The sequence below is a fragment of the Gossypium hirsutum genome, chromosome A08 (assembly GCF_007990345.1).
Source record: "Gossypium hirsutum isolate 1008001.06 chromosome A08, Gossypium_hirsutum_v2.1, whole genome shotgun sequence".
NCBI classification, from domain to species: Eukaryota; Viridiplantae; Streptophyta; class Magnoliopsida; order Malvales; family Malvaceae; genus Gossypium; species Gossypium hirsutum.
In genome coordinates, this window is record NC_053431.1 from 8,424,242 (window position 1) to 8,450,307 (window position 26,066).

The 26,066-nt window shown below is 30.2% G+C and overlaps 1 protein-coding gene and 2 long non-coding RNA genes across 20 annotated transcripts; all 3 read left to right on the top strand.

Moving 5' to 3' along the window:
- The first annotated feature begins 1,245 nt into the window (after positions 1–1,245).
- LOC121204946 (uncharacterized) lies at positions 1,246–1,920 on the top strand. Its single transcript, XR_005900092.1, has 2 exons — positions 1,246–1,577; positions 1,706–1,920. It is a non-coding gene; the product is annotated as an uncharacterized lncRNA (long non-coding RNA).
- A 3,543-nt stretch (positions 1,921–5,463) lies between these two features.
- On the top strand, positions 5,464–9,003 carry LOC107950699 (uncharacterized). Its single transcript, XR_001698148.2, has 5 exons — positions 5,464–5,588; positions 5,692–5,750; positions 7,115–7,828; positions 7,926–8,003; positions 8,097–9,003. It is a non-coding gene; the product is annotated as an uncharacterized lncRNA (long non-coding RNA).
- Positions 9,004–13,057: 4,054 nt separating this feature from the next.
- LOC107950701 (putative disease resistance RPP13-like protein 1) lies at positions 13,058–25,264 on the top strand. 18 transcript variants are annotated; one of them, XR_005900094.1, is made up of 8 exons: positions 13,058–16,422; positions 17,537–18,736; positions 18,858–18,921; positions 20,483–20,565; positions 20,737–20,828; positions 21,153–21,238; positions 22,204–22,295; positions 22,679–22,997. XR_005900094.1 is itself a non-coding variant. In XM_016885652.2 (3 exons), exons 1-3 carry the CDS (start codon positions 13,434–13,436, stop codon positions 18,869–18,871), a joined length of 4,203 nt encoding a protein of 1,400 aa, XP_016741141.2. In that variant the 5' UTR covers positions 13,059–13,433; the 3' UTR covers positions 18,872–19,557. The 18 variants fall into 18 exon arrangements, 1 of the variants encoding a protein (XP_016741141.2); XR_005900095.1 differs by having other exon boundaries at positions 21,201–21,238; XR_005900096.1 differs by lacking the exons at positions 20,483–20,565; positions 22,679–22,997 and adding exons at positions 24,166–24,257; positions 24,573–24,641; positions 24,773–25,264 and having other exon boundaries at positions 13,059–16,422; positions 21,153–22,295.
- Positions 25,265–26,066: the final 802 nt, after the last annotated feature.

Genomic DNA, 26,066 nt, shown 5'->3' on the forward strand with positions numbered 1-26,066 from the left:
TACGGATTATTATATCATAATTAATGCAAAATATTTTTATTTTATTAATATATAATTTTTGAGAACTATTAATTTATAATTTAATATGAATATAATTTTAATAATTTATTTTATATAATTTTTATTGAATGTTCTTATTGGTAATTTACCTTTCTCATTATAATTCACCTCATCGTTACCATTGCGATTGAATCGAAACACACATTCCATCTATGATTTTAATATCACTGCTACAATATCTAATTTTATTGCGACAATAACTAATCACATTGCTACCGTTGTTTTTAACTTCACTAGAAGTATTATATTAATAAACCGTTGTTTTTAACTTCACTAGAAGTATTATATTAATAAACATATTGTTTTTATTTTAGTATTACTATGTACCATTTTAGATTTATCAATGTATATATCTTAACTTAACTACATACACATAAATATATTTTTATGCAGGTATAAGATTTAAATTTATTAATTACATTAAATAACCTAATTATTTTTACATATAATTATGAAAAATTAAAAAAAAAGATAAAAATAGTAAATATTATTTAAATATTATTAAATTCTTGTACCAATTAATACAGATGGATATGGTACCGATAATACCAAAATGATTCAATGTTGAAATCATGACACCATTGAACTAACTCTCAACCATTTTCAGGTTATATTCATGGAATGAATGAGTGGGAATTAAATTTAGTATACATCCTTGTCATCATGTAATCCACTTACTGAAAAGAAGACACCAACTTGTAAGGTACAACTAGTTTCTAGATTACAATATAAATATATAATTACTTTTATTATTTAATAAATATTTAGTGTAATTTATTATTAATGATGGTTAAAATATTTTAATAATAAAATAATTCAAATCATAAATAAAGTAATTGTGTAACATTAAAAAATCATGTTTGTATCATATTTTAAAAATCGATATTTTGAATCTCGTTTGTTGGCTTAATAACTAAAGTGTTGCTAGTAAAGTTTTACTTTCCTCTTATAATTTACTAAAAAAATTCAATATTTTATATACCCATACTTTTTATTTTTTTTTGTTTTTGTTATAGTGTCTATAAAATTAATATAAATAAATTAATATATAATTGTAACATTAATTAAGTTATACTGAATTTAAAATAGTAAGTATAATTTAATATATATATGGATAAAGTAATTAATTAAGAGATAATAGTTGTAACAATTACTCTTATAATGGAATTGTACAGCCAAAATTTTGCCCGGGCTAAAAAGCCCAACATCTAAAAACCCAACAACCTCCAAAACCTAATCACCTAAACCCTAGTGGCCCATTTATGAAATAAAAAAATAAATAAATAAATCCAAATATCTTCACTCCAATCACCCCACTCAACCACTCCAACCACCCTACTAAACCACCCCACTAAACCACCCCAACCACCCCACTAAACCATTCCAACCATTCCACTTGCCTACAAAAAGATTAGTTGTAAAATTTGGCTATAAAAGCATTCAAGACTATGTTAGAAGGGGTTTTTTTTTGGAAATGCTAGTTTTTGGAGATTAATCAAAAGATCAAAGCAAAAGAGGTTTCTTCTGTCTATTCTCATCTTAAGTTCTTTGTTTGTTTATTGTTTTCCTTTTAATTTTATTTTATTTTTTATACGAAAGTAAAAATAAAAGTAAGAAGCTTACCCATATTTTCATTACCGAAAAGGTTTTTTTTATGAGGTCCGGCCGCCGTGTACGGTGGCACCGACGGCGGCCCGTGGGGGTCCGTGACCGGAGCAAAATCGGACCAATAGCCGGATTTAGAAGGGAGGGAGAGAGTGTTATTTTTAATATTGTTATTATTTTCTATTATTATTATTACTAATACCACTATTATCATCATTATTACTATTATATTATAATACCTTTTCATTATTATTACTATTGTGTTTTTACTATTATTATTATTATATTTTATTTTTTTTGTATTTACTTATATGTTATTATTTTTTATATTAACTAATTTAATAAATATATATTTTTTAGCATATTTATTTTATTTACATATCATTACTTTTTTTATTATTATTTCATCATCTATTCTACTTATAGTTTTTTAAATAATTTCAAACATTTAGCTTATTCATTATTTCCCTTTCTTATTATTTGTTCGACTCATTTATCTTACCTTCGTATTTATCGTTACTATTCATATTTATGTTTATGTTTATCTTGTTATAGTTATTGATTTTTATTTGTTATGCGTTCTTTATTATCTCGTTCCATCACGAATTTAGGTTTTATCTAACCCAATAATAATTCTTTCATAAAAATAAATATTCCGTATTTGATAATTCGAGACAATCATGCCCTAACTTACTGGGTCTCGACTTTTCTCATTTAATCTAAATACGGAATACTCTTTTAAATCGCAATACGAGTTTTGAATAATACTTATTTTTGGAAGTACGAGGTGTTGTGACCTAACTTACTGGGTATAACACTTTGTTACCTCGAAGTAAGAATTTGTTTTAAAATAAAGGCAGTATTCGGTATTAGGAAATTCGAGAAAACGTGCCCTAACTTACTGGGTTTCGACTTTTCTTGTTTATCCTAAATAACCGAACAACCTTTTAAAAAAAATTTTTAGAATATATGAATTTTAAATAAAGGCAAGCTCATTCTCAAAGTTTGAGATGTCGTGTCTTAACTTACTGGGCGTGACATTTTATTGCTTCGAGATGAGAGAGTCTTTAACGTTTGTTTTAATCTATTCGGTCATTTTCAAATTAGCTTTTTTACTAAGAGGGATCGTATTTCAATGTCTTTCAAGCTTTCAATTTTCGACACTAAGATATTAATTAATCAACTAGGTACCAATTTTTAGGCGCTACGAGGGTGCTAATCCTTCCTCATGCGTAACCGACTCTCGAACCTGTTTTCTTGATTTACGTGGACCAAAATCGTTGTTTAAATAAATCAAACCATTTATTAAAAACAATCACTTTTACAAGGTGATCCAATCACACCTAAAAAGATCGGTGGCGACTCCCGTTTTCGTTTTTCTCCAAGTCGATACCCTTTTTTTTTAAAAAAATAGTTACGACAGGAATTATTATTAATAAAGTAAAGTATAATTGTAATTATTTTATATTTTACGTTAAAATTTGTTATATTAAAAATGTGTAACTTATCTATTAGTTTTATATTCAATATTTATAATAGAAAATCATTAATAAATTAATTATAATTATTTTTGTTAAAAATTTATTATAAAAATAAAAGTGAAGCCGATATATCAGTGTTATATATTCAATATCATTATAACTTTAATGATTACAATTATTTTTATTTTATATTAATATTTTTATTTAAAAAATAGAATGCTACATGCATAATTAATTAAATTACTAAATTCACAATTAAAATATTATAACATTAAAAACCTTCAAATCATAACTAAAGTCTGAAGAAAAATAATAATAAAATTCAATTTTGTTATTTTTTTGTTACTAAATGAAAAAATAATAACGATTTATTTCACGTTCCAAATTTAAAAAATATATTTTAATATTTTATTTAATTTTTCATTGTTTTAGCTTTACACTTATGTTTTTTGTCAAATCACTCCAAATAAATAGAAAAGTTATTTTATTTATTTATTTTGCTGACATAACATATATATGGATCACGTGTTAACATTTAATTAAATTTTTAAAATTCAAAAATTATTTTAAAAATTTTAAAAAATATAAAATGGTGACATGTCATTCACATGGTAATTCATATGTCAATAAAGTTAACAAACATTACTTTTCGGTTCGTTTTGAGATAATTTGATAAAAAAAATACAAATTCAAGACTAAAAAAGATAAAAAAATTAAAATAATTTTTTTTATAAAATTAGAAGACCAAAAATCAATTTTAAAAAAGAATCATTATCCCAATGAAAAAGATATGTAAATGTCTAATAATGGTGGATTGGTATTTTTCTAACATTTAAGACTTAATAGTAAAATTGGCAATTAAGAGAGTGTTAACTATCACTTTTTTTTTTTTTAACTATCACTTATTTTGAATTTATATTGTGGGTTTGAATCTAAGAAATTGTCTGAGATATATATTCTAGTGTTCCACTATAGTTTGTGGATGGAAGGGGTAACATGGCATCACGTTCTCTTCTCACTAGCTACAGATATTTTTACTATAGTAATTGCTGCATGTACTGTAGATGTAGCATAATATTATAATTTAGGGCTAGTTTAGTAATATTTTTAAAAAGTATTTTTAAAAAATATTTTTGAAAAGTTTAGTTTAAGATTTGAGTATTTAGCATCGTTGTCAAAAAATACTGTTGAGAAATTAAATGTTTTTTTTAAATAACAAATATGCATCTAAATAATGTTCAAAGTATTTAATATTATTATATTTTAATAAGAATATAAAAAAATTTATTATAATTTATTGTTAATAAATTAATATATGAAATATAAATTTTAAATATTTTTAAGAAATAAATATTAATTATTTATAAAATTTAATTAAAATATATAAACTATATTTTAAATATTTAAATATAACCGTTGAATATTTGTAATTAGATATTAATACATTTTTATTATTTTAAAAAATATTTTTTATTTTTAATTAATTATTTTAACACATTTATAATTAAGCATTAAAAAGAAGGAAGGAAAGTAGGTTTTTTTTATAAAAATAACTTAAAAAATTAATTAATTACATAAATGACTAATTTTTTTAATTTAACACGTAAATGACCTAAAATCTATAGTAAAAGTTGGTGGAGCTAAAAAGTTTGGCGCCACCAACATGCCACGTCAGTAATTAGGAAAAAAATTAATTTTTTAGTGGAGCCATGTAGGATGGCACCTCCTGTATAAATACCAAGAAAATACTACAATTTTTAAAAATATGAGAGACTTTAAAAAAAAATTATTTTCTAGTGGAGCCAATTCTTTCTTTATTTTTTTTACTTTTTTTAACTTTTGTCCTATTATTTCTTCTTTTTCTTCTTTTTTAATTTTTTTTATTTTTTTAAGTTTTGTCTTTATCCTTATTTATTTTATTATTAATTTAAAAAATTTGAAATGTATATTTGAAATGTTTTATAATATATATATTTTAAGTTTTAAATATATATTTTTTAAATTATTTTTAAAATTTTAAATATTAAAGATATTTTTTAATAATATAAAACATTTAAATTTTTTAAAGATATGACCTTTCAAATTTATTATTAGTTTTATAATATTTTTTAATTTATTTTATAATATTTTAAATTATGATTTTTAAATTATTTTTAAAGATATTCAAACCTTTTTTTAAATTCTATTTAAAAGTTAAAAAATAATATTTTATTTAAAAAATGAAATTTTAATTAATTAAAAAAATAAAAAAATTGTTAAAAAATTTATTTGTTAAAAAAATGAATTTATTTAAAAAAATATATATTAAAAAATAAAATTTAAATTAAAAATTAAAAATATATATTATAACTGATCACATCATGTTATTGTAAAAAAAGGGATGAATGTTATTATATAAGAGGGTTTGGTCCCCCTTCAAAAGAAAGAAAAGAGGGGAAAAAAGTAAGTTACTTAAATTTTTTATTTTATTTTATTTTTATATTTTATAGTTATTGTAATATAATAATTAATTATATTGTACTTATGTTTTTTTTATATTATGCAGATATCAAAATGTCTTCTGGAGCAAATACGGATCACACTTCATTGAAGATCAACGAAACAGTAAAATTAATTATAAATTAAATAAAAAATCGTTTTAGTTTTTTTTTCTTGCTAAACACTATTTGCTCAACATGTTTTGATTGCATGAAACTGATCTCTATTTAGTTATTATTATCCCTTTTTAACTATTTTCTTACATGAAATTGATTTCTATGTGTTAGTTATAATTTTTTAATTTTAGTACACATTCATAAATTTATATATTAATTTTTTAATTTTAGTACATATTTATAAATTTATATACTTAATATATATTTTTAATAAGTAAAGACTTAATATATTTAAAATTTTAAAAAAACTTAAAAAATTAAATATATTAAAAAATGTTAAGTATAAGCAATTTTAAAATTTATATATATTTAATATATTTTTAAAAAATTAAATATATTAAAAATTGTTAAGTATAAACAATTTTAAAATTTTAATATATTCAATATATTTTTTAAAAATATATTTTAAAATGTTAATATATTTAATATATTTTTTAATAGGAAAAGAGAAACAATATTTTTTAATATATTTAAAATTTTAAGAAATTTTAAAATTTTAAAATTTTAAATATGTTAAAAGAAAATGTTGAGTATAACCAATTTTAATTTTTTAATAATTGAATATATTTAAATATATTAAAATTTTGAACATATTAAAAAAATTTAAGTATAACCAATTTTAAAATTTTAATATATTTTTTAATAGGTAAAGACATAAAAAGGTTTCCTTTAATATATTTAAATTTTTAAAGGGAAAAAAGGTGGGAAACTTTAGAAACCGGTGGCCCCAATTTATTTGGCTCCACCAAAAAAGAGAAATTTTATTTTAAAGTCCCTATATTTTGTAGAAATTACAGTATTTTTCTAATATTTATAAAAAAAATCATTTTTTTTATAAAAGTTCTCGTATGTAAAATAAATTTTCAAGTTTGAATATGTCTAGTTTATATTATATGTAAAACTCTATATATTATTATAGATATCAATTCAATAAAAATAAGTCTTCTTTTATTTTTATATTTACCCATACAACCTATAGTTTTTAAGACATTATTATTATTTTTAGGTATTTTTTGTAGTTATATAGTTGCCTTTATATTTAATGCTTAACTATGATTAGGACATAATAATCACATTTTATTTCTACATGTTATTATTAACATTTTATGACAAACCTTCATTCTATTATTAATATATTATTACTTATTTAATTTAACTTAAATAAAAAATACTTAGAATGGTTACGTTGGTATGGTATAAGTGTGATGTTTTTGTTTTATCAACCTTTCAATTTTAGTCTTCAATATATAATTTTATGTTTAAATTATATAGATAATTAATTTATCATATTTTTATAAAAAATTTACCATACAGGATGGGTATCGGGTTTTGAGGTCATGGTTTCATTTTCCCAAGTACAATCCGGACAAGCGGATCATGTCATACTTACAGTTGGCGGGATTTGGGGACGTTGCATTGATCTGGAGGTTTGACTTGAGGGCTAACTTAATATCCGCCTTGGTTGAGTGGTGGTGTACAGAGACCCATACCTTCATTATGTCGTGCAAGGAGTGCACTATCACATTGGGAGACGTCGCTAGGCAACTTGGGTTACGAGTTGACGGTGCTGTGGTCACGGGTCGAAGCAAAGTGTTGGAACTTTCAGTACTATGCCACATATTGCTTGGACGGTTCCCTAATGATGGGAACAAAATTTCACTTGCTTGACATTGACATAGTTGAGAGCAAATTTTAAGGAGTTATCGAGCACTGCCACTAAGTACGAGGTGATGTGTGCTGCTCGAGCCTATATTATGTAGCTGATCGGGGGGTACTTATGCCGAACAACACGTCTACTAGGGTCCTCTTAAAGTACTTCCCTCTATTGGAGGAATTTTCTCGTGCCGGTAGTTACATCTGGGGATCAGCAGTGTTGGCCGCATTGTACTATGAGCTTTACCGAGCAACAAAACATGGGGTTAGTAACATAGCTGGTTGTGTGGGTCTACTACAGTTTTGGACTTTATATAGGATGCTGTTTCTAGCGGCTGTTAGGCACCAACCATATTCGTGGCCACTTATAAATAGGTAAAAACAAAATTATACTTAACAATTAACAACTCATAAGTGTGGATAATATTTTTTAAAGTTTAACTGCTAACATGTTTGTTTCGGTTTCAAATAGGCCACGTCTCCGGGAATTGGTGCGAGCCAAACCTTAATCATTTACCACCAAATGATAAAGGCGTACGCCGAAGATAAAGTAATATATATTTATATGGTTTAAGCAACGTTGATTTAACTTATCAACTTGCAGTATGTGATGTGACTTGACTCATTATGTTATATTGTGTAGTTCTTATGGATGTCGTATTCTGCAATGAACATTGCAACCCTTAATCCTTAGTGGGTTCATGCTAAAGCCCATATGTGGTGCATTAACACGCTGGTGCTCAACTTCTCAACCGTTGAGTGGTACAACGATGATCGAGTTATGTGACAATTTAGGTGGCGACAATTTGTGCCGGTCGAGCCACAACAATTTGCTGATGTCCACGGTAAGACTATGAGGGGGAAACATACAACAGATTGGAGTGTGGAACATCAATCTTATGTAGCACTATGGAATGCCCGGTACGATAGGCGACCTGAGATGCACTCCTGCATGTTTGACTTCAGTCCCTTGACTGAACACATGTAGTGGTGCATGACTTAATGACACTTTTATTTATGTGGTGGACAACTTATGATAGTACCGGGTCATGGCTATAGACATGAAAATCAACCTATGGGGAGCTAAAGGATCAACATCTGGCAGAGCCCGACTTGGAAGACCAACATTTGAACACATCGGACCAATGGGTTGGCGTTTTTTGTGATGAGCCGCAAAGCAGTTCATATCACTCGGACATTAACAGTTCAAGTTCATATCACCTGGACATGGGCGGTTCGAGTTCATATCATCCGGACATAGGCGGTTCAAGTTCATTTCACCCACAGCAACCAGCGATATCATTTGATATGTTTGGTAATAACATGTACCCCACCCCGCCTCAGGCCACGTTTGATCTAACTTCTGATCCTCTTGATGTGTACAGCATACCCCAACGTCCACCCTGTCAACGAAGGCCCGTAAATTGCTATACCCCGAATGACGATAACACTCTCGGTTCTTTCCAATTTTGAGTTATATAAACTTCAAGTGTTATATAATATTTGTTGTATTAGTTTAGGGTTACACAACTTATATATTAGTTTTTTTTTTATAATTTATAATATCTTTTAAAGTATTTAAAGTTGCAACTATTAATTTTAAATAAAAGCTTAACACTAAATAATACAAACTTTATTTCTAAAAGATCATAAAATACAAACATCATGTACAACATTTAATTTCTTTCAGACCGTGAAGATTGACCTGTGTAGACGTTTCCATGTGGACATTTGCTCCAATTGTGGCCAATTGTTCTACATATGGTGCAACGCTTTGGATCAACTTTGTTCTCTTATATCCATGTCATTCCAAATCCTTATTGTTGTCGGTCTACCTTTGACTCTCCTACGTAGTGATCGATCTGGCAACATCCCGAACATAGGCGGTTGCACTTCCCATGTCGATATATCCCTTAATATGGGGAACTCATTATGCCAAATACGCAATGTACGTTCGAGTGTGTACACATCGTCAATATATTATTCAACATTCAAACTGTAACACATCATCAATATATTATTCGACATTCAAACTGTAGGTAGCACACGCTGCAACCACATGTACATACGGATACCGTAGTGTTTGGAATCCCGTACTCAAATCGCCTGTTTTGAAGTCTCCGTAGGACCGTGGCAGGATCTCCGATCGACGACTAATATACTCTATCACTCGAAAAGTTTCTAAATTTTGGAAATATAGTTCTGCATTCATCGACCTAGCCCTTTGAGTGTTCTCTTTCATGGCATCCCTAATTTTTTCGACGTACACGTGTCCTACCTCTAACTGTTTTGCTTGTTTCAACCCCATTTTTGGCATTAAAGTTGCTAGCCTGTAAAATGTGGTTGAAAAAACTACTGAAATTGGTAAGTGACGCGTACGTCTCAAGACGAAATTAATGGCCTCAACGAGGTTAGTTTTCATTTGACCATACCGGTACCTCTCGTCAAAACATTAAGCCCATTGCCACAACTCCATGCTACACAACCACTGTCTGAGAGAAGGGTTGGACCCCGCCATATCATTCTCTAACCTCGCTAACTTATGTCTGAAACGGTGTGCTTTTAGCTTATATCCTACGTATGTATCCCGACAAAATGCGTTACCATCCGAATTAGGAAATAGACTCGAAATAATTACAAATACGAATTTAAATACGATATTTTTACCCATGTTCAAAATTTGTTTGTGCCAGTCTTTGTTCTTGTACTCATTGTGGAAGTTGACAACGATGTGACGAATACAATAGACGGACCTCCACGGAACCTCGGCTGTCAAATCGCAGCAACAAAACCCTTCAATCTGTTGGAGATAATGCAAATGTGGTCTTGCCTGACAACATGTCTCCGCAAGTTCTGAATGAAATACGTCCACGATTTGGAGTTCTCGGACTCCATGATGGCAAAAGCAATCGGTAGTACATTTCTGTTACCGTCTTGTGCAACCACAATCAGAAGTATCTATGTGTATTTTCCATAAAGCCATGTTGCATCAACTTGCACTAAGGTTTGCAATGGAGGAATGCCCTAACACATGGATCGAAAGTCCAGAACAGTCGATGGAAAACTCTTCTTCCCAGATCCAATTGTCCATTAGGGCCTCTATAAGGCAACGTTTGCAAGTCTACGACAGTTCCTGGGATGTACTCCACCATCGCTGAAATCCAACCCTAAAGTTTATTGTATGACTCATCCCAGTCGCCATGCAATTGTTTCATAGCCATTTGTTTTGCCCACCACGCTTTTCTATACAACACTTTGTACTGAAATCGAGCTTGCATGTCTGCAATCAATGTTGACACAGGAATGATTGGGCTATATTTCACTAGTGGCATGATGCAGTTGCAAATATTTTTGGCATCCAATTTCTGGTGGTTTTGAGAGATATGTGCTACAGTACATGTATGACGCCCTTCTAATTTTCATATTTGCCACTGTTGAATCCTCTGTAAATGCAGCTCGAACTCTCCAACCTCACCCATCGCCGGCTCTCCAACATTTTCCAACATATAATGTCGGTGTAAATTTGACAACCTTGTAATCAATCGACAATTTCATGCTATATTGTTTGATGGCAAACACACAATCCACCTTGTTCTCAAACTGTTGCCTAACGAACAACTCCTCAAACTGTGAATTTATCGCCAATCTATGAGCAGGTACTATATCGATGTACTCGGGAAACTCGGATGCATGCGTTACATCTGGATCTATGTTCAACATGTCGCTCCCAGATTCATTTTGTAAAATAATGCCACAACTCGGGTTACTGAATGAAGGGCTGTGAACATCTTCAACCTCCTCCGGGCCTTCATCATCGATATGTCTGGAACCTCATCAACATTGGGGTCACTAAAATCTTCAATGTTTTGATCAGAATCTTCACCATTATTGGTCATTTCTCTGACATTTGCCTCTGTGCTTATTATCAACCCTGAATGTATTTGTAGATGGGGACCAGGGTAGGGTTGTTATACGAACTTCCACCATAATTAGGATTTTTGGGTATCTGCGATTTCCTTTCACATTCTAATTGGTCTGTCCATCTAACATTAAGATTAAAGTCAAATTCGCAATGTTGACTTATTGGACTAATATTCTCAACAGGCTCTAAGTCTGCTAACTCGGCAAATAATTCAACTGGTTGGGGGTTCTCACTCCCAGTCAACTACCATATTTCCATCATAGTGCCTAAGTCATCATCATCTAACAACTGTATCTCACAATATTTGAACAGATCTATAGAGACTGGAAACTTGTAAAATAATTTGGACATCACCCTTCCACAATGGATAGCTATTTTCGCACTGATCTTCCTTTTCATTTCTGCCAGCTTCACATTTTTTTTTGAATCGCAAACCTACTCTTTGCCGACCTTGAAATACACAAACAACATCACCTTCTGTAATTTCACCATAAAAAGAACATACACCAAAAACACCTCATTATTCATCTTGAATAGATTTTTTGAACTCTCCTAGTGAGCACAACAATTTCACCATTCTATATATGGTAGAGAACCAAGAGGTGGAGCCATAAAGAATGGCTCCACCAAAATAAAATATTAAATATTAAATTTTTATATTAAAAAAATATAAAAAAGTACACTATAAAGTGATGGAGTCATTCTAAATGACTCCACCAAATAAAATATTAATTTTTAAAAATTTAAATTTAATTTTAAGAAAACGTTTGAATATCTTAAAATTAATTTTAAAAAAAGTTTGAATATCTTAAAATTAATAATTTATAAAAATTATATTTAAAATTTAAAAAATATTTAAAATATATATTTAAAATATTATAAAACAAATAATAAATTTGAAAGGTTATATCTTTAAAAATAATATATTTTAAATAATTTAAAGATCATAATTTAAAATATTATGAAACAAATTAAAAAATATTTAAAATTAAAAAATATTTAAAATATTATGAAACTAATAATAAATTTGAAAGGTCATATCTTTAAAATATTTAAATGTTTTATATTATTAAAAAATATATTTAAAATTTTAAAAAATATATATTATAAAACATTTCAAATATACATTTCAAATTTTTTAAAATTAATAATAAATAAAATAAATAAGAATAAAGACAAAACTTAAAAAAAGTAAAAAAAAAAAGAATAGGACAAAAGTTAAAAAAAAAAACAAAGGAAGTAACAAGGTGGGTGTGTCAGGCGAATCTGGTGGCGTTAAATTAATTGGCTCTACAAGAAAATGATTTTTTTAAAGTCCCCATATTTTTTAAAATTGTAGTATTTCTCTAATATTTATATAAGTGGCGCCATTCTATATGGCTCTACTAATAAATTGATTTTTTTTCTGGTTACTGACGTGGCAAGTTGGTAGCGCCAAACTCTTTTACTCCACTAATTTTTAGTGTAAATTTTAGGTGATTTACGTGTTTAATTAAAAAATAAGTTATTTATGTAATTAATTAATTTTTTAAGTTATTTTTATAAAAAATCGGATGAAAGTATTATGTTTAGGACTTCTCTTTTTTTAAGTTCAAAAATTTCAGTCTTTCAAAAGTAGTTGTAAAACCAAAAAAACACTACTAAACAAGTCATTTTTCATATCATTTCCTTCCGTTGGCATAATTTTGGAAACCAGGATGAGATCTGTAAGCTATACGTGTTTGTAGAGCATCCAGATTCCAGAATACTTTAAAGTTTCTTATCTACATGATGGAGAATATATAAAAGAAAAAGAGTGTTTGTTTAACTTTTTTATTATCCAATATTATCCCTAAATTTTATTTTAAACAAAGAATGGTTGGTATGATAAGCAATGAAGCATGGTATAATATTAATAAAATCTTGCTTTTTAGTCAATCTACTTAAAGGACAAGGTTGCCGGAGATTAATGTATAAAACGAAGGGGTCAATTCAAGGTAATGGTTTCCATGCCAGGTCAAAAAAAGCTTCCTTCATTTTACCGGTTTCCGTGGCACTTTTTTTTTTTTTTTCTCCTTGATGGAAGCTATTGCTTCCTCCTTGGTAGAGGCGGTCGTGTCTGAGATGTTTCATTACTTGTCGGACCACGTCTCCTCCGCCCACTTCAACAAATTTGCTCGGAAGGAGAAGATTTTATCCGAGCTCAAGAAGTGGGAAAATTTGCTGCTCAAAATCAATGCTTGCCTGGAAGATGCTGAGGAAAAACAATCCACAAGCGGCTTCGTCAAACTGTGGCTACGAGATCTAAGAGACATTGCTTATGACGCCGAAGATATCATCGATGAGCTTGCCTATGAAGCTCGGCGCCGCCAAATGAAGGAAGACGCAGGTCCTTCTTCCTCCACCCACAAGATGATGAGGAAATATATGCCAGCTTGCTGTGTAAATTTTAATCCTTCAACTCTTAAGTTCAGCACCAAAGTGGAGTCTAAAATAAAGAAGCTTACTGCTAGACTGGAAGCGGCCGTTGCCTTAAAGAATGATTTGAGTTTAGTAGAGAACGATAGAGGAAGGCGTGAAAGAGTGACAGAGAGGCTGAGAACCAGTTCTCTCGTTGAATCTCGTGTCTACGGAAGGGAAAAAGATAAAGAGGTCATTCTTGATATCCTGATGAATGATGGTGATGAGGGCTTTGGTGATATCGGTGTGGCCTGCATTTGGGGTATGCCAGGAGTGGGTAAAACCACACTGGCTCAGTTGGTGTACAATGATATCAAAGTTGAAAGCTCTTTCGATTTGAAAATCTGGGTTTGTGTCTCTGAGGAATTTGATGTTATTAGGTTGACGGCCATAATGCTTGAAGCTATTACTTCCGCGAGTTGGAATTCAAAGGATCTAAACTTACTCCAAGTAAGCCTAAAGGAGAAGTTGTCTGGGAAGAAGTTTCTTCTTGTTTTAGACGATGTTTGGAATGAGAACTATGAACAATGGGAGGCCTTATGTAAGCCTTTTATTGCAGGGGCAGCGGGAAGCAAAATTCTTGTGACAACTCGAAATGTAGATACTGCATCAATAATGGCTCCTTGTGGAACTTATCATCTAAGGGAACTCGCAGACAAAGATTGTCTCTCGTTGTTCACTAGGCATGCTCTTGGCGGTTCAGATTTTGAAGGGCACCCAAACCTAAAACCCTTCGGTGAGGAAATAGTAAAGAAGTGCAGCGGCTTGCCATTGGCGGCTAAGACCCTGGGAGGACTCCTTCGTACTAAAAGGAACCCTGATGAGTGGGAAGACATAATGAATAGTAAGATTTGGGATTTGCCTGAAAAAGGAAACAGCATTCTTCCAGCTTTGCTATTGAGCTATCATCACCTTCCTTCCCATCTCAAGCGTTGTTTTTCTTATTGTGCCATATTTCCAAAGGATTATGAATTTGACAAGGAGGAGCTGATTCGTTTGTGGAAGGCAGAGGGTTTCTTGCACCACACGAAAAGGAAGAAGCAAATGGAAGACATAGGAATTGAATATTTTCGTGACTTATGGTCGAGATCTTTTTTCCAACAATCAACTATTAACAAAAACAGGTATGCGATGCATGACCTTATAAATGATCTAGCTCAATTTGTTTCCAAAGAAATATGCTTCTTCAACAATGGAGACAAATTAAACGATGGAGTTAAACTCGAAAGCTCTCGTCATTTTTCATTCCTTCGTCACCAGTATGATGTTTCGAAACGATTCGAAATGTTGTCTCAAATGACCAGTTTAAGAACATTGGTAGCATTACCAATTCATATGTTGCCCATGGCAGCAAGTTCCTTTTTAAGCAATACTGTCTTACAACAGTTTGTGCCAAAGTTAGGCTGCCTAAGAGTCTTGAGTCTCAATGGTTATTGCATTGATGAGCTACCGCATCGCATAGGTGATTTGATACACTTACGGTACTTGAATTTATCTCGAACCAGCATTAAATCATTGCCTGAATCTGTGGGATCTCTTTTAAACTTACAAACATTGATACTGCATGGGTGCAAGAACCTCACAAAGCTGCCTCAAGCTATTGAGAATCTGATCGATCTTTGTGTTCTTGATCTTACTGATACTCATAGTTTAAAAGAGATGCCGATGCAGATTGGTAACCTGAAAAATCTGAAGGTCTTGTCCAAATTCATCGTTCAAAGGGATAGCGGCTCTGGCATCAAAGAATTGAAGGGCTTGTCGCATTTGCGAAAGGAGATTTCCATTATTGGACTGGAAAATGTGGTTGATACTGGAGAAGCTAGGGATTATGTTCTGAAGGATAAGAAAAAGCTTGAGGGGCTGGATTTGCAATGGGGCCATGAATCCTTTGATCATCGAGATGGCGAAAATGGATTACCTGTTTTCAACATGCTACAACCTCATCAAGACATTAACAAAGTTAGAGTTGCTTGCTATGGTGGTACAAAGTTTCCATCTTGGTTAGGTGGTTCCTCAATGGCTAATATTGCAGATATAAACCTCTCAAACTGTAGAAATGTCATGTCCCTTCCAGCACTTGGGAGACTACCCTCACTCAAGAAGCTGTCAATAACAGGCATGAATGGAGTCAAAAGATTGGATTTTGAGTTTTTTGGAGACAATTTACCTTCTTCAAAACCTTTCCCAGTTCTGGAAGTGCTACAGTTTCAAAATATGTCGAATTGGGAGTACTGGTGCTATCCTAATAACAGACCTGATGAAGAAGACAGAGAATTCCCTAATCTGCGTGAGCTTATGATTCATAATTGTCCAAAGTTGTATCAGAAACTACCCAGATACCTACCTTCTCTGGTGAAACTTAATATCAAAGGGTGCCCTAATATGGCTTATTCAGTTATGAGCCTCCCATCTCTTCTTGACCTAAGTATTGAAGATTGCAATAAGATGGTTCCAAGAAGCATGGTTGACCTTACATCTCTAACTACACTGAGAATCAAGCGTGTGCCAGACCTTACATGTCTTCCCAATGTGTTTGAACAGTTTCCGGGAGCACTTAAGCATCTTATCCTTTCCAACTGCATTGGATTGACAGCCTTATGGCAAAAAGGTACTGAATTTAAAAATGTTGTTTCTATTGTGCATTTCAATTAGCTAGTTTATCATTTATGTTGAAAGTGATTTTGAGCTTGAGATTGAAAATTGTTTTTAAAAGTATCTTCAACAAATGTTTTTGAAAATTTTGTTGTTTACCATTGATGTTCATAAGTGTTATTTAGGAAGATAAATTATTTATTTTAAATATGATGTTGTAAAATATAAGAATTAGAGAGGAGCAAAAGGTAATTTCATTAGAAAATCACTTTTCCAGACAACAAAAAGCTAAAAATTTTATTTTTTTCCTCTGACTTAAAAACCCAATTTAAAATCAAGTCTTTATTGCTGTTAGGATGTGCTTTTCAAAAATAAAATGTTCAATTTAGACATAATCTAATAAAGTAAAAATATCATTTAAATAATGCTTAAATTCATTAATATTACAATATTGTAATAAAATATAAAAATAATTTACTCAAATGTAAAGTAAAGTATCACCATTTTCACGTGTTATTATTAGCACAATGTCAAGTTATTATTATTTTAGTTTTAATAGAATAAAATAATTTAGGGTAACTCATTATTAATATTGTGGTAAATGAAATATAAATTTTAAATGCTTTTTTAATTAAAATAAATTATTTATAAAGTTTAATTTGACTATATAAGTCGTATCTATTCAGGGGTGAAACTAGAATAATTTTTTAGGGGTTGAAAGAAATTTTAATTTTTTTATAGTCTATATCTTTATAATTTTAGGGGGCTAAAGTATAATCTTACTTTCACTAATTTAAAATTTTAAAAAGATTTAGAGAGCCTAAATAGTAATTTTTAATTTTAAGGGGGTCGGGGCACATGCTAGCCCCTAAAAGTGTATCTGTATTTATCTTTTATAGTTAATATAAATGAAGGAGAATTTTATGATTTGTCACCCAAATTGGCTTTTGAAAAGTTATAATTTTTAGGTTTTTTTTTTTGGTTACTTGAAAAGTTGGTTAGGTTTAAAAAATTACATGTTTACTAATGTTTTTGACTTAAAAAGTTGGTTTGGCTTGAGATACACTTTTGAAACTCAACGGTAAACAAATCCTTAACCTATGTTTAATGTGTATCTTTCTCACTTGCAGGAAATGAACTAGAATTAGAGCCTAACGAGCTACATTGCCTTGCGTCACTCGAGCATTTGCGTATTGAATCATGCTCGGAACTTGTATCCTTTCCGGAGATAGGTTTTTGTCCTAAACTTAAACGACTTCAACTCAGAGATTTTCCACGGCTTAAGAACCTTCCTTGTTGGATAATGAAGCAGGGTGAACTTACCGATTGCCTTATTGAAGATTTGGAAATAGAAGAATGTCCTTCTCTCACAAGCTTTCCAAGAGGGAGATTACCTTCCACATTGAAAAGGTTAAAAATCCAAGATTGCATTTGCCTATGTTCTCTACCTGATGGACTGATGCAAGCTGATAACAACAAAAATACATTTTGTCTAGAGAATTTGGAGATCATCAGTTGCCCTTCTCTTGTTCGTTTTCCACATGGTAGATTACCAACTAGCCTTAAAATGCTTAAGATTTGGGAATGCTTACAACTAGAGCCCCTTTCAGATAGGATACTGCCCAATAATGCATCACTTGAATACATTGATATCTGGAACTGTCCAACTCTGATAAACTTACCAGATTCTTTAAACAATCTTAAGTGTCTGATGGAGTTGATCATAAGCAATTGTCAATATCTGAAATACTTCCCAGAGATTGATTTGTTTCTCCCCAACTTGAGAACTTTGAATATCAGTAATTGTGCAAATCTCAAGTCTCTACCTCATCAGATATTAAATCTCACTTCTCTTCTGTATTTAACAATTTGTGATTGCCCATGTATTGTTTCTTTCCCTAAAGGGGGTTTGCCCCCTAATCTATTGTCACTTGAGATTTGGGATTGTGAACAACTCAAGGAACCAATATCAAATTGGAACTTACATACCTCAACCTCTCTTAAAGACTTGAGCATTGTTGGTGGACCAGATTTGGTTTCTTTTCCAGATGAAAAGTGTTTGCTTCCCACAACTCTAGTTTCGATATATATCGCAAAACTCAATAATCTAGAATCCCTTTCCATAGGGCTTCTAAACTTGCCATCGCTCGAAGAACTCGAAGTTGTCGATTGTCCTAAGCTTCGAAGCTTGCCAAGGGAAGGGTTGCCTACAACACTTGGAAGACTTTGTATCAGCAACTGCTCACTTCTAAAAGACCAATGCTCGAGAGAGAAAGGAGAATATTGGCCCTTAATAGCCTCCATTCCTTGTGTGGAGATACAATCTACAGGTTTTTAAATAGATTTCATATTTTTCTTTGGTAACACTATTTTGCTATACATATAATTCCCACGAATTGAGTATAAGAAAATATTTTAAATACTGATGTACTTTCCCTATCTGATTTGTAGATGGAAGCGAATAAGAAGCGTGTTACACCGAATATTATTTCAGTCACGAGTGCAGTCAGTTAAGGTAAGTGTAATCTTTTGGGGTTCCATTGGAAATTTTCATTCCAATTCAACTTATATAAATTGGCCTAAAAAGGATAGGAAGTAACTTAATAAATTATCTTTCCATTGGATTTTTTTGCATAGTCGTATTTCAAATTCATAGTAATTAGAAATTCACTTTTACATTTGGCGAATAGGTTCATTTCATGCTCTTAAAAATCTGAAAATGGAAATTGTAGGGCTTTATGCATCTTACATTGTCGAAAGCTTGAGGAAGTGACTCTCTTTGAAACTATTTCATGAATATTGTAGTAAATTTTACTCGTTGGGTATTAAAGAAATGTTGGCAAACTTTATGTTGCATGGATCTCTTTGTTACAAAACTATCAAATACTCATGTTGTTAAGAAATAGAAAATTTTTTAGCCAAGAGGTCTAAATTACTATTTCGTGAAAATTGCAATAAATTTACTCGTTAGGTAATATATAAATGTTGGCAGACTTTATGTTGTATTTCTATGACATTTTTAATAGCATGTAATCCATTATCTATGAGACTAACTAATAGAAAATAAAGATTGTACTTGTTGCTTGTGTTTCCAATACTCATCTAGTGCATGTATCCTTGAATTGAAATTGAAGCTTTAGGTGTTAACAAATTTTACATGTGATCTTGATTTATGTTGCATTTCTTATATGATATTAGTATGTAATCTGTTGCCTACAACACTAAGTAATGAAAATGAGAAATTGTACTTCCTAATTATGTTTCAAATATGATATATGTATCCTTGAATTGGAATTGAAGTTTTAAATGATAGACAAACATAAGGTGCAAGATGGATTAGAGCTCACAATTTATAAGTTAGAGTCACAATTACTATGCATGTTTATTGATTTGTGGGTTATTCATTCCAATGAAGTTGTCAATTGTTACAAAAGTTAATTTATTCTCAACTTCCAGTAATAACATTTTATATTTGGATACATTTCTCATTTAATTAGTTCATAACTACAAGTTAGTGAAAAATGTCGATTAATTTTATGCAAAAATATAAATTTGAACTTTCAATACTTAGTGATCTCAAATTGTGAAATCCGTCATTGTCAGGAAAGATAAGAATACAAAGATTTTGGCAGCCAACAACTCCAATAGAACAAGATACACATTTAAGCCTTGACTTCTTAGCAACAAATACTAAGGCATGCATACTAACACACGTTTTACTATATTGAAAAAAATTATATGTATTTATAACAATCTCTTCAATCCTTATAATGTTAATGTAAGTATATGAATATTTTTCTATTCAAGTTGACTTGAAAATGTTTATTAATAACATTGTACACACATATTTTAAGTCGAAAGTTCACTTGAAAGTTTAGAGCCAAATTTATTGGTAAGTTTGAAAAGAAAGTTACAATCTCTGAAAATTTTTTAAATATAAAGAAAAATATCCTTTGATTTTCTCTCTGATTTGACTTTTATCTAAGGGTCGTTTGACTTGATCTTAGACGAGTGTGGAGTGCTTCAAGTGTCATCTTGACTTGCTTTTAAAACAAGTTTGAACCTCTTTTCTTCAGTTGAAACAGATCGAACAACAGCTTTCTTTAGAAACAACTTTTGGGTTCTTCTCCATAGCATGCAGTTGTCAGTTGTTACAAAAGTTAGTTTATTCTCAACTTCCATTAATAACATTTTATATTTAGATGCATTTCTCATTTCATCGGTTCATAACTACAAGTTAGTGAAAAATGCCGATTAATTTTATACAAAAATTGAAATTTGAACTTTCAATATGTTAGTAATCCCAAATTGTGCAATCCTTCATTGTCAGGCAAGATAAGAATACAAAGGTTTTGGCAGCCAACAACTCCAATAGAACAAGATACACTTTTAAGCCTTGACTTCCTAGCAACAAATACTAAGGTATTCATACTAACACATGTTTTACTATATTGAAAAAAATTAAATTATATGTATTTATAACAATCTATTCAGTCCTTAGAATGTTAGTGTAAGTATATGAATATTTTTTTCTATTTCCATACAAAACAACTTCGTTCAAGTTGACTTGAAAATGTTTATTAATAACATTGTACACACAAATTTTGAGTCGAAAGTTTACTTGAAAGTTTAGAGCCAAATTTATTGATAACTTTGAAAAAGAAAGTTACAATCTCTACAAATTTCTTAAATACAAATATATATATATATCCTTAGATTCTTCTCTCCAATTTGACTTGATCTCAGACAAGCGTGGAATGCTTCAAGTGTCATGTTGACTTGCTTTTGAAACAGGTTTGAACCTCATTTCTTCAGTTGAAACGGATCAAAAGGTGGCTTTCTTACTCCATAGCATGTAGTATTCGATTGTTACAAAAGTTAGTTTATTCTCAACTTCCATTAATAACATTTTATATTTAGATGCATTTCTTATTTAACTAGTTCATAACTACAAGTTAATGGAAAATGCCGATTATTTTTATGCAAAAATTAAAATTTGAACTTTCAATCGTTAGTGATCTCAAATTGTACAATCCTTCATTGTCAGGCAAGATAAGAATACAAAGGTTTTGGCAGCCAACAACTCCAATAGAACAAGATACACTTTTAAGCCTTGACTTTCTAGCAACAAATACTAAGATATGCATACTAACATATGTTTTACTATATTGAAAAATAATAATATGTATTTATAACAATCTCTTTAGTCCTTAGAATGTTAATGTAAGTATATGAATATTTTTTCTATTGCCATACAAAACAACTTCATTCAAGTTGACTTGAAAATGTTTATTAAAAACATTGTACAAACAAATTTTGAGTCGAAAGTTCACTTGAAAATTTAGAGCCAAATTTATTGATAACTTTGAAAAGAAAGTTACAATCTATACAAATTTCTTAAATACAAAGAAAAATATCCTTTGATTCTTCTCTCCGATTTAACTTTTATCCAATGGTCGTTTGACTTGATCTTAGACTAGTGCGGAGTGCTTCAAGTGTCATGTTTACTTGCTTTTGAAACAGGTTTAAACCTCCTGTCTTCATTTGAAACAGATTGAAAGGCAGTTTTCTTCAGAAAAGACTCTTGGGTTCTTCTCCATAGCATGAAGTTGTCGGTTGTTACAAAAATTTGTTCATTCTCAACTTCCATTAATAACATTTTTATTTAGATGCATTTCTCATTTAATTAGCTCATAACTACAAGTTAGTGAAAAATGTCGATTAATTTTATGCAAAAATTGAAATTTGAACTTTCAATACATTAGTGATTTCAAATTGTGCAATCCTTCATTGTCAGGCAAGATAAGAATATAAAGGTTTTGGCAGCCCACAACTCCAATAGAACAAGATACACTTTTAAGCCTTGACTTCCTAGCAACAAATACTAAGGTATGCATACTAACACATGTTTTACTATATTGAAAAAAAATTATATGTATTTTATAACAATCTCTTCAATCCTTAGAATGTTAATGTAAGTATATGAATATTTTTTCTATTGCCATACAAAACAACTTCATTCACGTTGACTTGAACGTTTATTAATAACATTGTACACACAAATTTTGAGTTGAAAGTTCACTTGCAAGTTTAAAACCAAATTTATTGATAACTTTGAAAAGAAAACTACAATCTCTACAAATTTCTTAAATACAAAGAAAAATATCATTTGATTCTTCTCTCCGATTTGACTTTTATCCAAAGGTCATTTGACTAGATCTTAGACGAGTGTGGAGTGCTTCAAGTGTCATGTTGATTTTCTTTTGAAACAGGTTTGAACGTCCTTTCTTCAGTTGAAACGGATCGAAAGGCGGCTTTCTCTAGAAACGACTTTTGGGTTCTTCTCCATGACATGAACTTGTCGATTGCTACAAAAATTAGTTTATTCTCAACTTCCATTAATAACATTTTATATTTAGATGCATTTTGCATTTGATTAATTCATAACTACAAGTTAGAGAAAAATCCCGATCAATTTTATGAAAAAATTGAAATTTGAACTTTCAATATGTTAGTGGTCTTAAATAGGGGTGAGCAAAACTCGATTTGACTCGAAAGAATCGAAAAAAACTCGAATTTTGAGTTAAACGAATCGAGTTTTTCGAGGCAACTCGATTTTTTTTGAATTTCGAGTTCGAATCGTGTTGAGTTTTTGAATTCGAATAATACGAATATCAAACTATAATTTTTACATTTTTACCCTAAACTTCCAAACCTTTTTACTTTTCTCTCAAAACTTTTACTCCGCTCCTATCTCAAGCCCCCAATCTACCCAAAATCCATTTCCCACCAAAATTTTACTCTTCCATTTACTTATTTTACTCTCCCATTTATTTTTTTCTCAAAATTTTACTCCCAAAAACACTTAAAACTTTTTATTTTTCCCCAAAATTTTTATTCCCTCCCACTTTCCTTCTAAAACTTTTACTCCTTTCCCATCCCACCTCCTATCTACCCCAAACCCACCCCCCAAATTTTTTTAAATATTTTCCCTCCAAAATTTTACTCCCCCCATTTACTTTCCCTCAAACTTTTATTCCCCATAACTTTTTATTTCCCCCTAAACTTTTACTTCTCACCTTTTACTCTCAAATAAAAAATCAAAATTATCCAAAAAAATCACTAAACATAAATAGTAATAATTTTATTTATATATACTATTTATATTATTAAATTAAATTTCACATTTTATATTATTTATATTATTGAATTGTTTAGTCATATTGAATATTTATATTAAAATTGAATTATTAATTATGCCATAAAATATTCGTGTTAAAATTTTATATTGGTATCAATTTCATATTTTATCTTTAAAATAACTTTTATTAAAAAAATCACATTTTTACATTTAATATATTTTTTAACTCCAAAATGCATGGTGACAAGAATCTAAAGATAATTGAAACAACTAAGCAAGCAAAGAAGCTAACCCGTATATAAAAGATTAATAAATAAATTATGAGGTGATAAAAGTTAATAAAAAATTTGATTAAAGTGGACAAATTTTATTATGATAGGTGATAGTGTTTACAAGGACCCAAAATTATTTTTTAAAATTTAACTTAAACAAATATATTCGATTCGATTCTATTCGAATTACATCTCACTCGACTCGATTCGAGAAAATTTCAAATCAAATTAGGATGATAAAATATGATTCGTCAACTCGATTAACTTGAAATTTTTTTATTCGATTCGATTTGATTCGATCGAACGCTCACCCCTAGTCTTAAATTGTGCAATCCTTCATTTTCAGGCAAGATAAGAATACAAAGGTTTTGGCAGCCAACAACTCCAATAGAACAGGATACACTTTTAAGCCTTAACTTCCTAGCAACAAATAGTAAGGTATGCATAATAACACACGTTTTACTATATTGAAAAAAAATTATATGTATTTATAACAATCTCTTCAGTCCTTAGAATGTTAATGTAAATATATTAATATTTTCTCTATTTCCATACAAAACAACTTCATTTAGGCTGACTTGAAAATGTTTATTAATAACATTGTACACACAAATTTTGAATCGAAAGTTCACTTGAAAGTTTAGAATCAAATTTATTAATAACTTTGAAAAGAAAGTTACAATCTCTGCAAATTTCTTAAATACAAAGAAAACTATCCTCTGATTCTTCTCTCCAATTTGATTTTTATCCAAGGGTCGTTTGACTTGATCTCAGACGAGTGTGGAGTGCTTCAAGTGTCATGTTGACTTACTTTTAAAACAGGTTTGAACCTCCTGATAAGCTATAAAACTAATATCTTTTAATCCTATTCTTAATGGATTTTTGGATGATTAATTAAGCAAATTAGTGAATTTGATGCTCATTATCCATTAAATTCATGTTTCTACACTTAGAAGAGCTTTTGGAAGCGAAAGGAGGAAAAACGAGCCAAAATTTTACAAAAATAATTGTTTCTAGGATCCACACGGCTTAAGCCTTTCCACACGGGCTGGACACACGCCCATTTGCCAACCCATGTCGATTTCACACCTTACTTCCCAAACACGCGAAAGAACATAAATTTTAGGCTTTCTGAGCATTCTAAAGTCTATAAATACCAATTAGAAGAAGACATAAGGGGGCCATCAGAGAAGATCAAAGAAAACACTCGAAGAACACCAACGGAATCAACTCGGAAGTGGATCTCTATCAAGATTGAAGACCTCTTTTTAATTTCTTCTGAACTTTTTATAAGTTTTTATTATTTCTTGTGGTTTTTCTAACTTTGAGATGTTTCTATTTACGATTATGAACTAATTCCCTAGATATGTAAGGAAGATGAAACCTATAATGAATCTTATTATTTGATTTCTGATTTACATGATAAATACTTAATTCTTGTTCTTAATTATGTGTGCTAATTTCTTATTTTAGTATTTTCGGGATATTAAATCATGTTTAATGTGCTTAATTCAGTGGAGAAAAAGTCTCTATTTAAGAGTAGATCTAGCATAATTGAGTAGAGTTGCATGCAATCCTAAAAATAGGACGACATAAATCTACTGGATTAGAGTCAAATCTAATAAGGGAATCCATAGATCGAGTTAATGCGATAATAGGGGTTTTGATTAGAAAGATATTTCAATTAATCAACCTAGAGTTAATTGTTCTTTCTCTAAAAAAAGATGCTAACATAATTTAGAGATTTCTACGGATTAAGATACCAAGTGAATAAATCGTTTAATTAAAATTCATATTAATAGGTGAATTCTAGGTGGATTCTTCCCTAGGTATTGTCTCTCTCATTGGTTAATATTCGATTATTTCTTTGATTTTTTCTCTATATTTATAACATCCCCTTACCCGAGACCGTCGCCGGAGTCGAGCACGAGGCATTACTAAACTTATTTGAGCACTTAAACAAGTTCAGACAATTTATATCATACTTTCTAGACAAGCTGTCCAACTGCGTCACAGTCACTAAAAAAATCATATCTCTAGTTACAAAAATTAAAATCCAAATCCATAAATTTTCCCCGAATCTCTTATATATATACTTACTAATTTTTTTCTAGAATTTTTGGTCAGGCCAATTAGTATAGTTTATTAGTTAAAGTCTCCCCTGCTTCAAGGTTTGGCTACTCTGACCCCTGTGCACTACAAATCAAATTTCTCCCTGTACAGAATTAAAATAACCATGCCGTTTTT

Excerpts from the sequence above, each read along its gene's own strand:
- LOC107950701 (XM_016885652.2), top strand. The coding sequence starts at position 13,434 with ATGGAAGCTATTGCTTCCTCCTTGGTAGAGGCGGTCGTGTCTGAGATG. Across the intron at positions 16,423-17,536 it reads GACAGCCTTATGGCAAAAAG|GAAATGAACTAGAATTAGAG; the intron begins GTACTGAATTTA and ends TCTCACTTGCAG.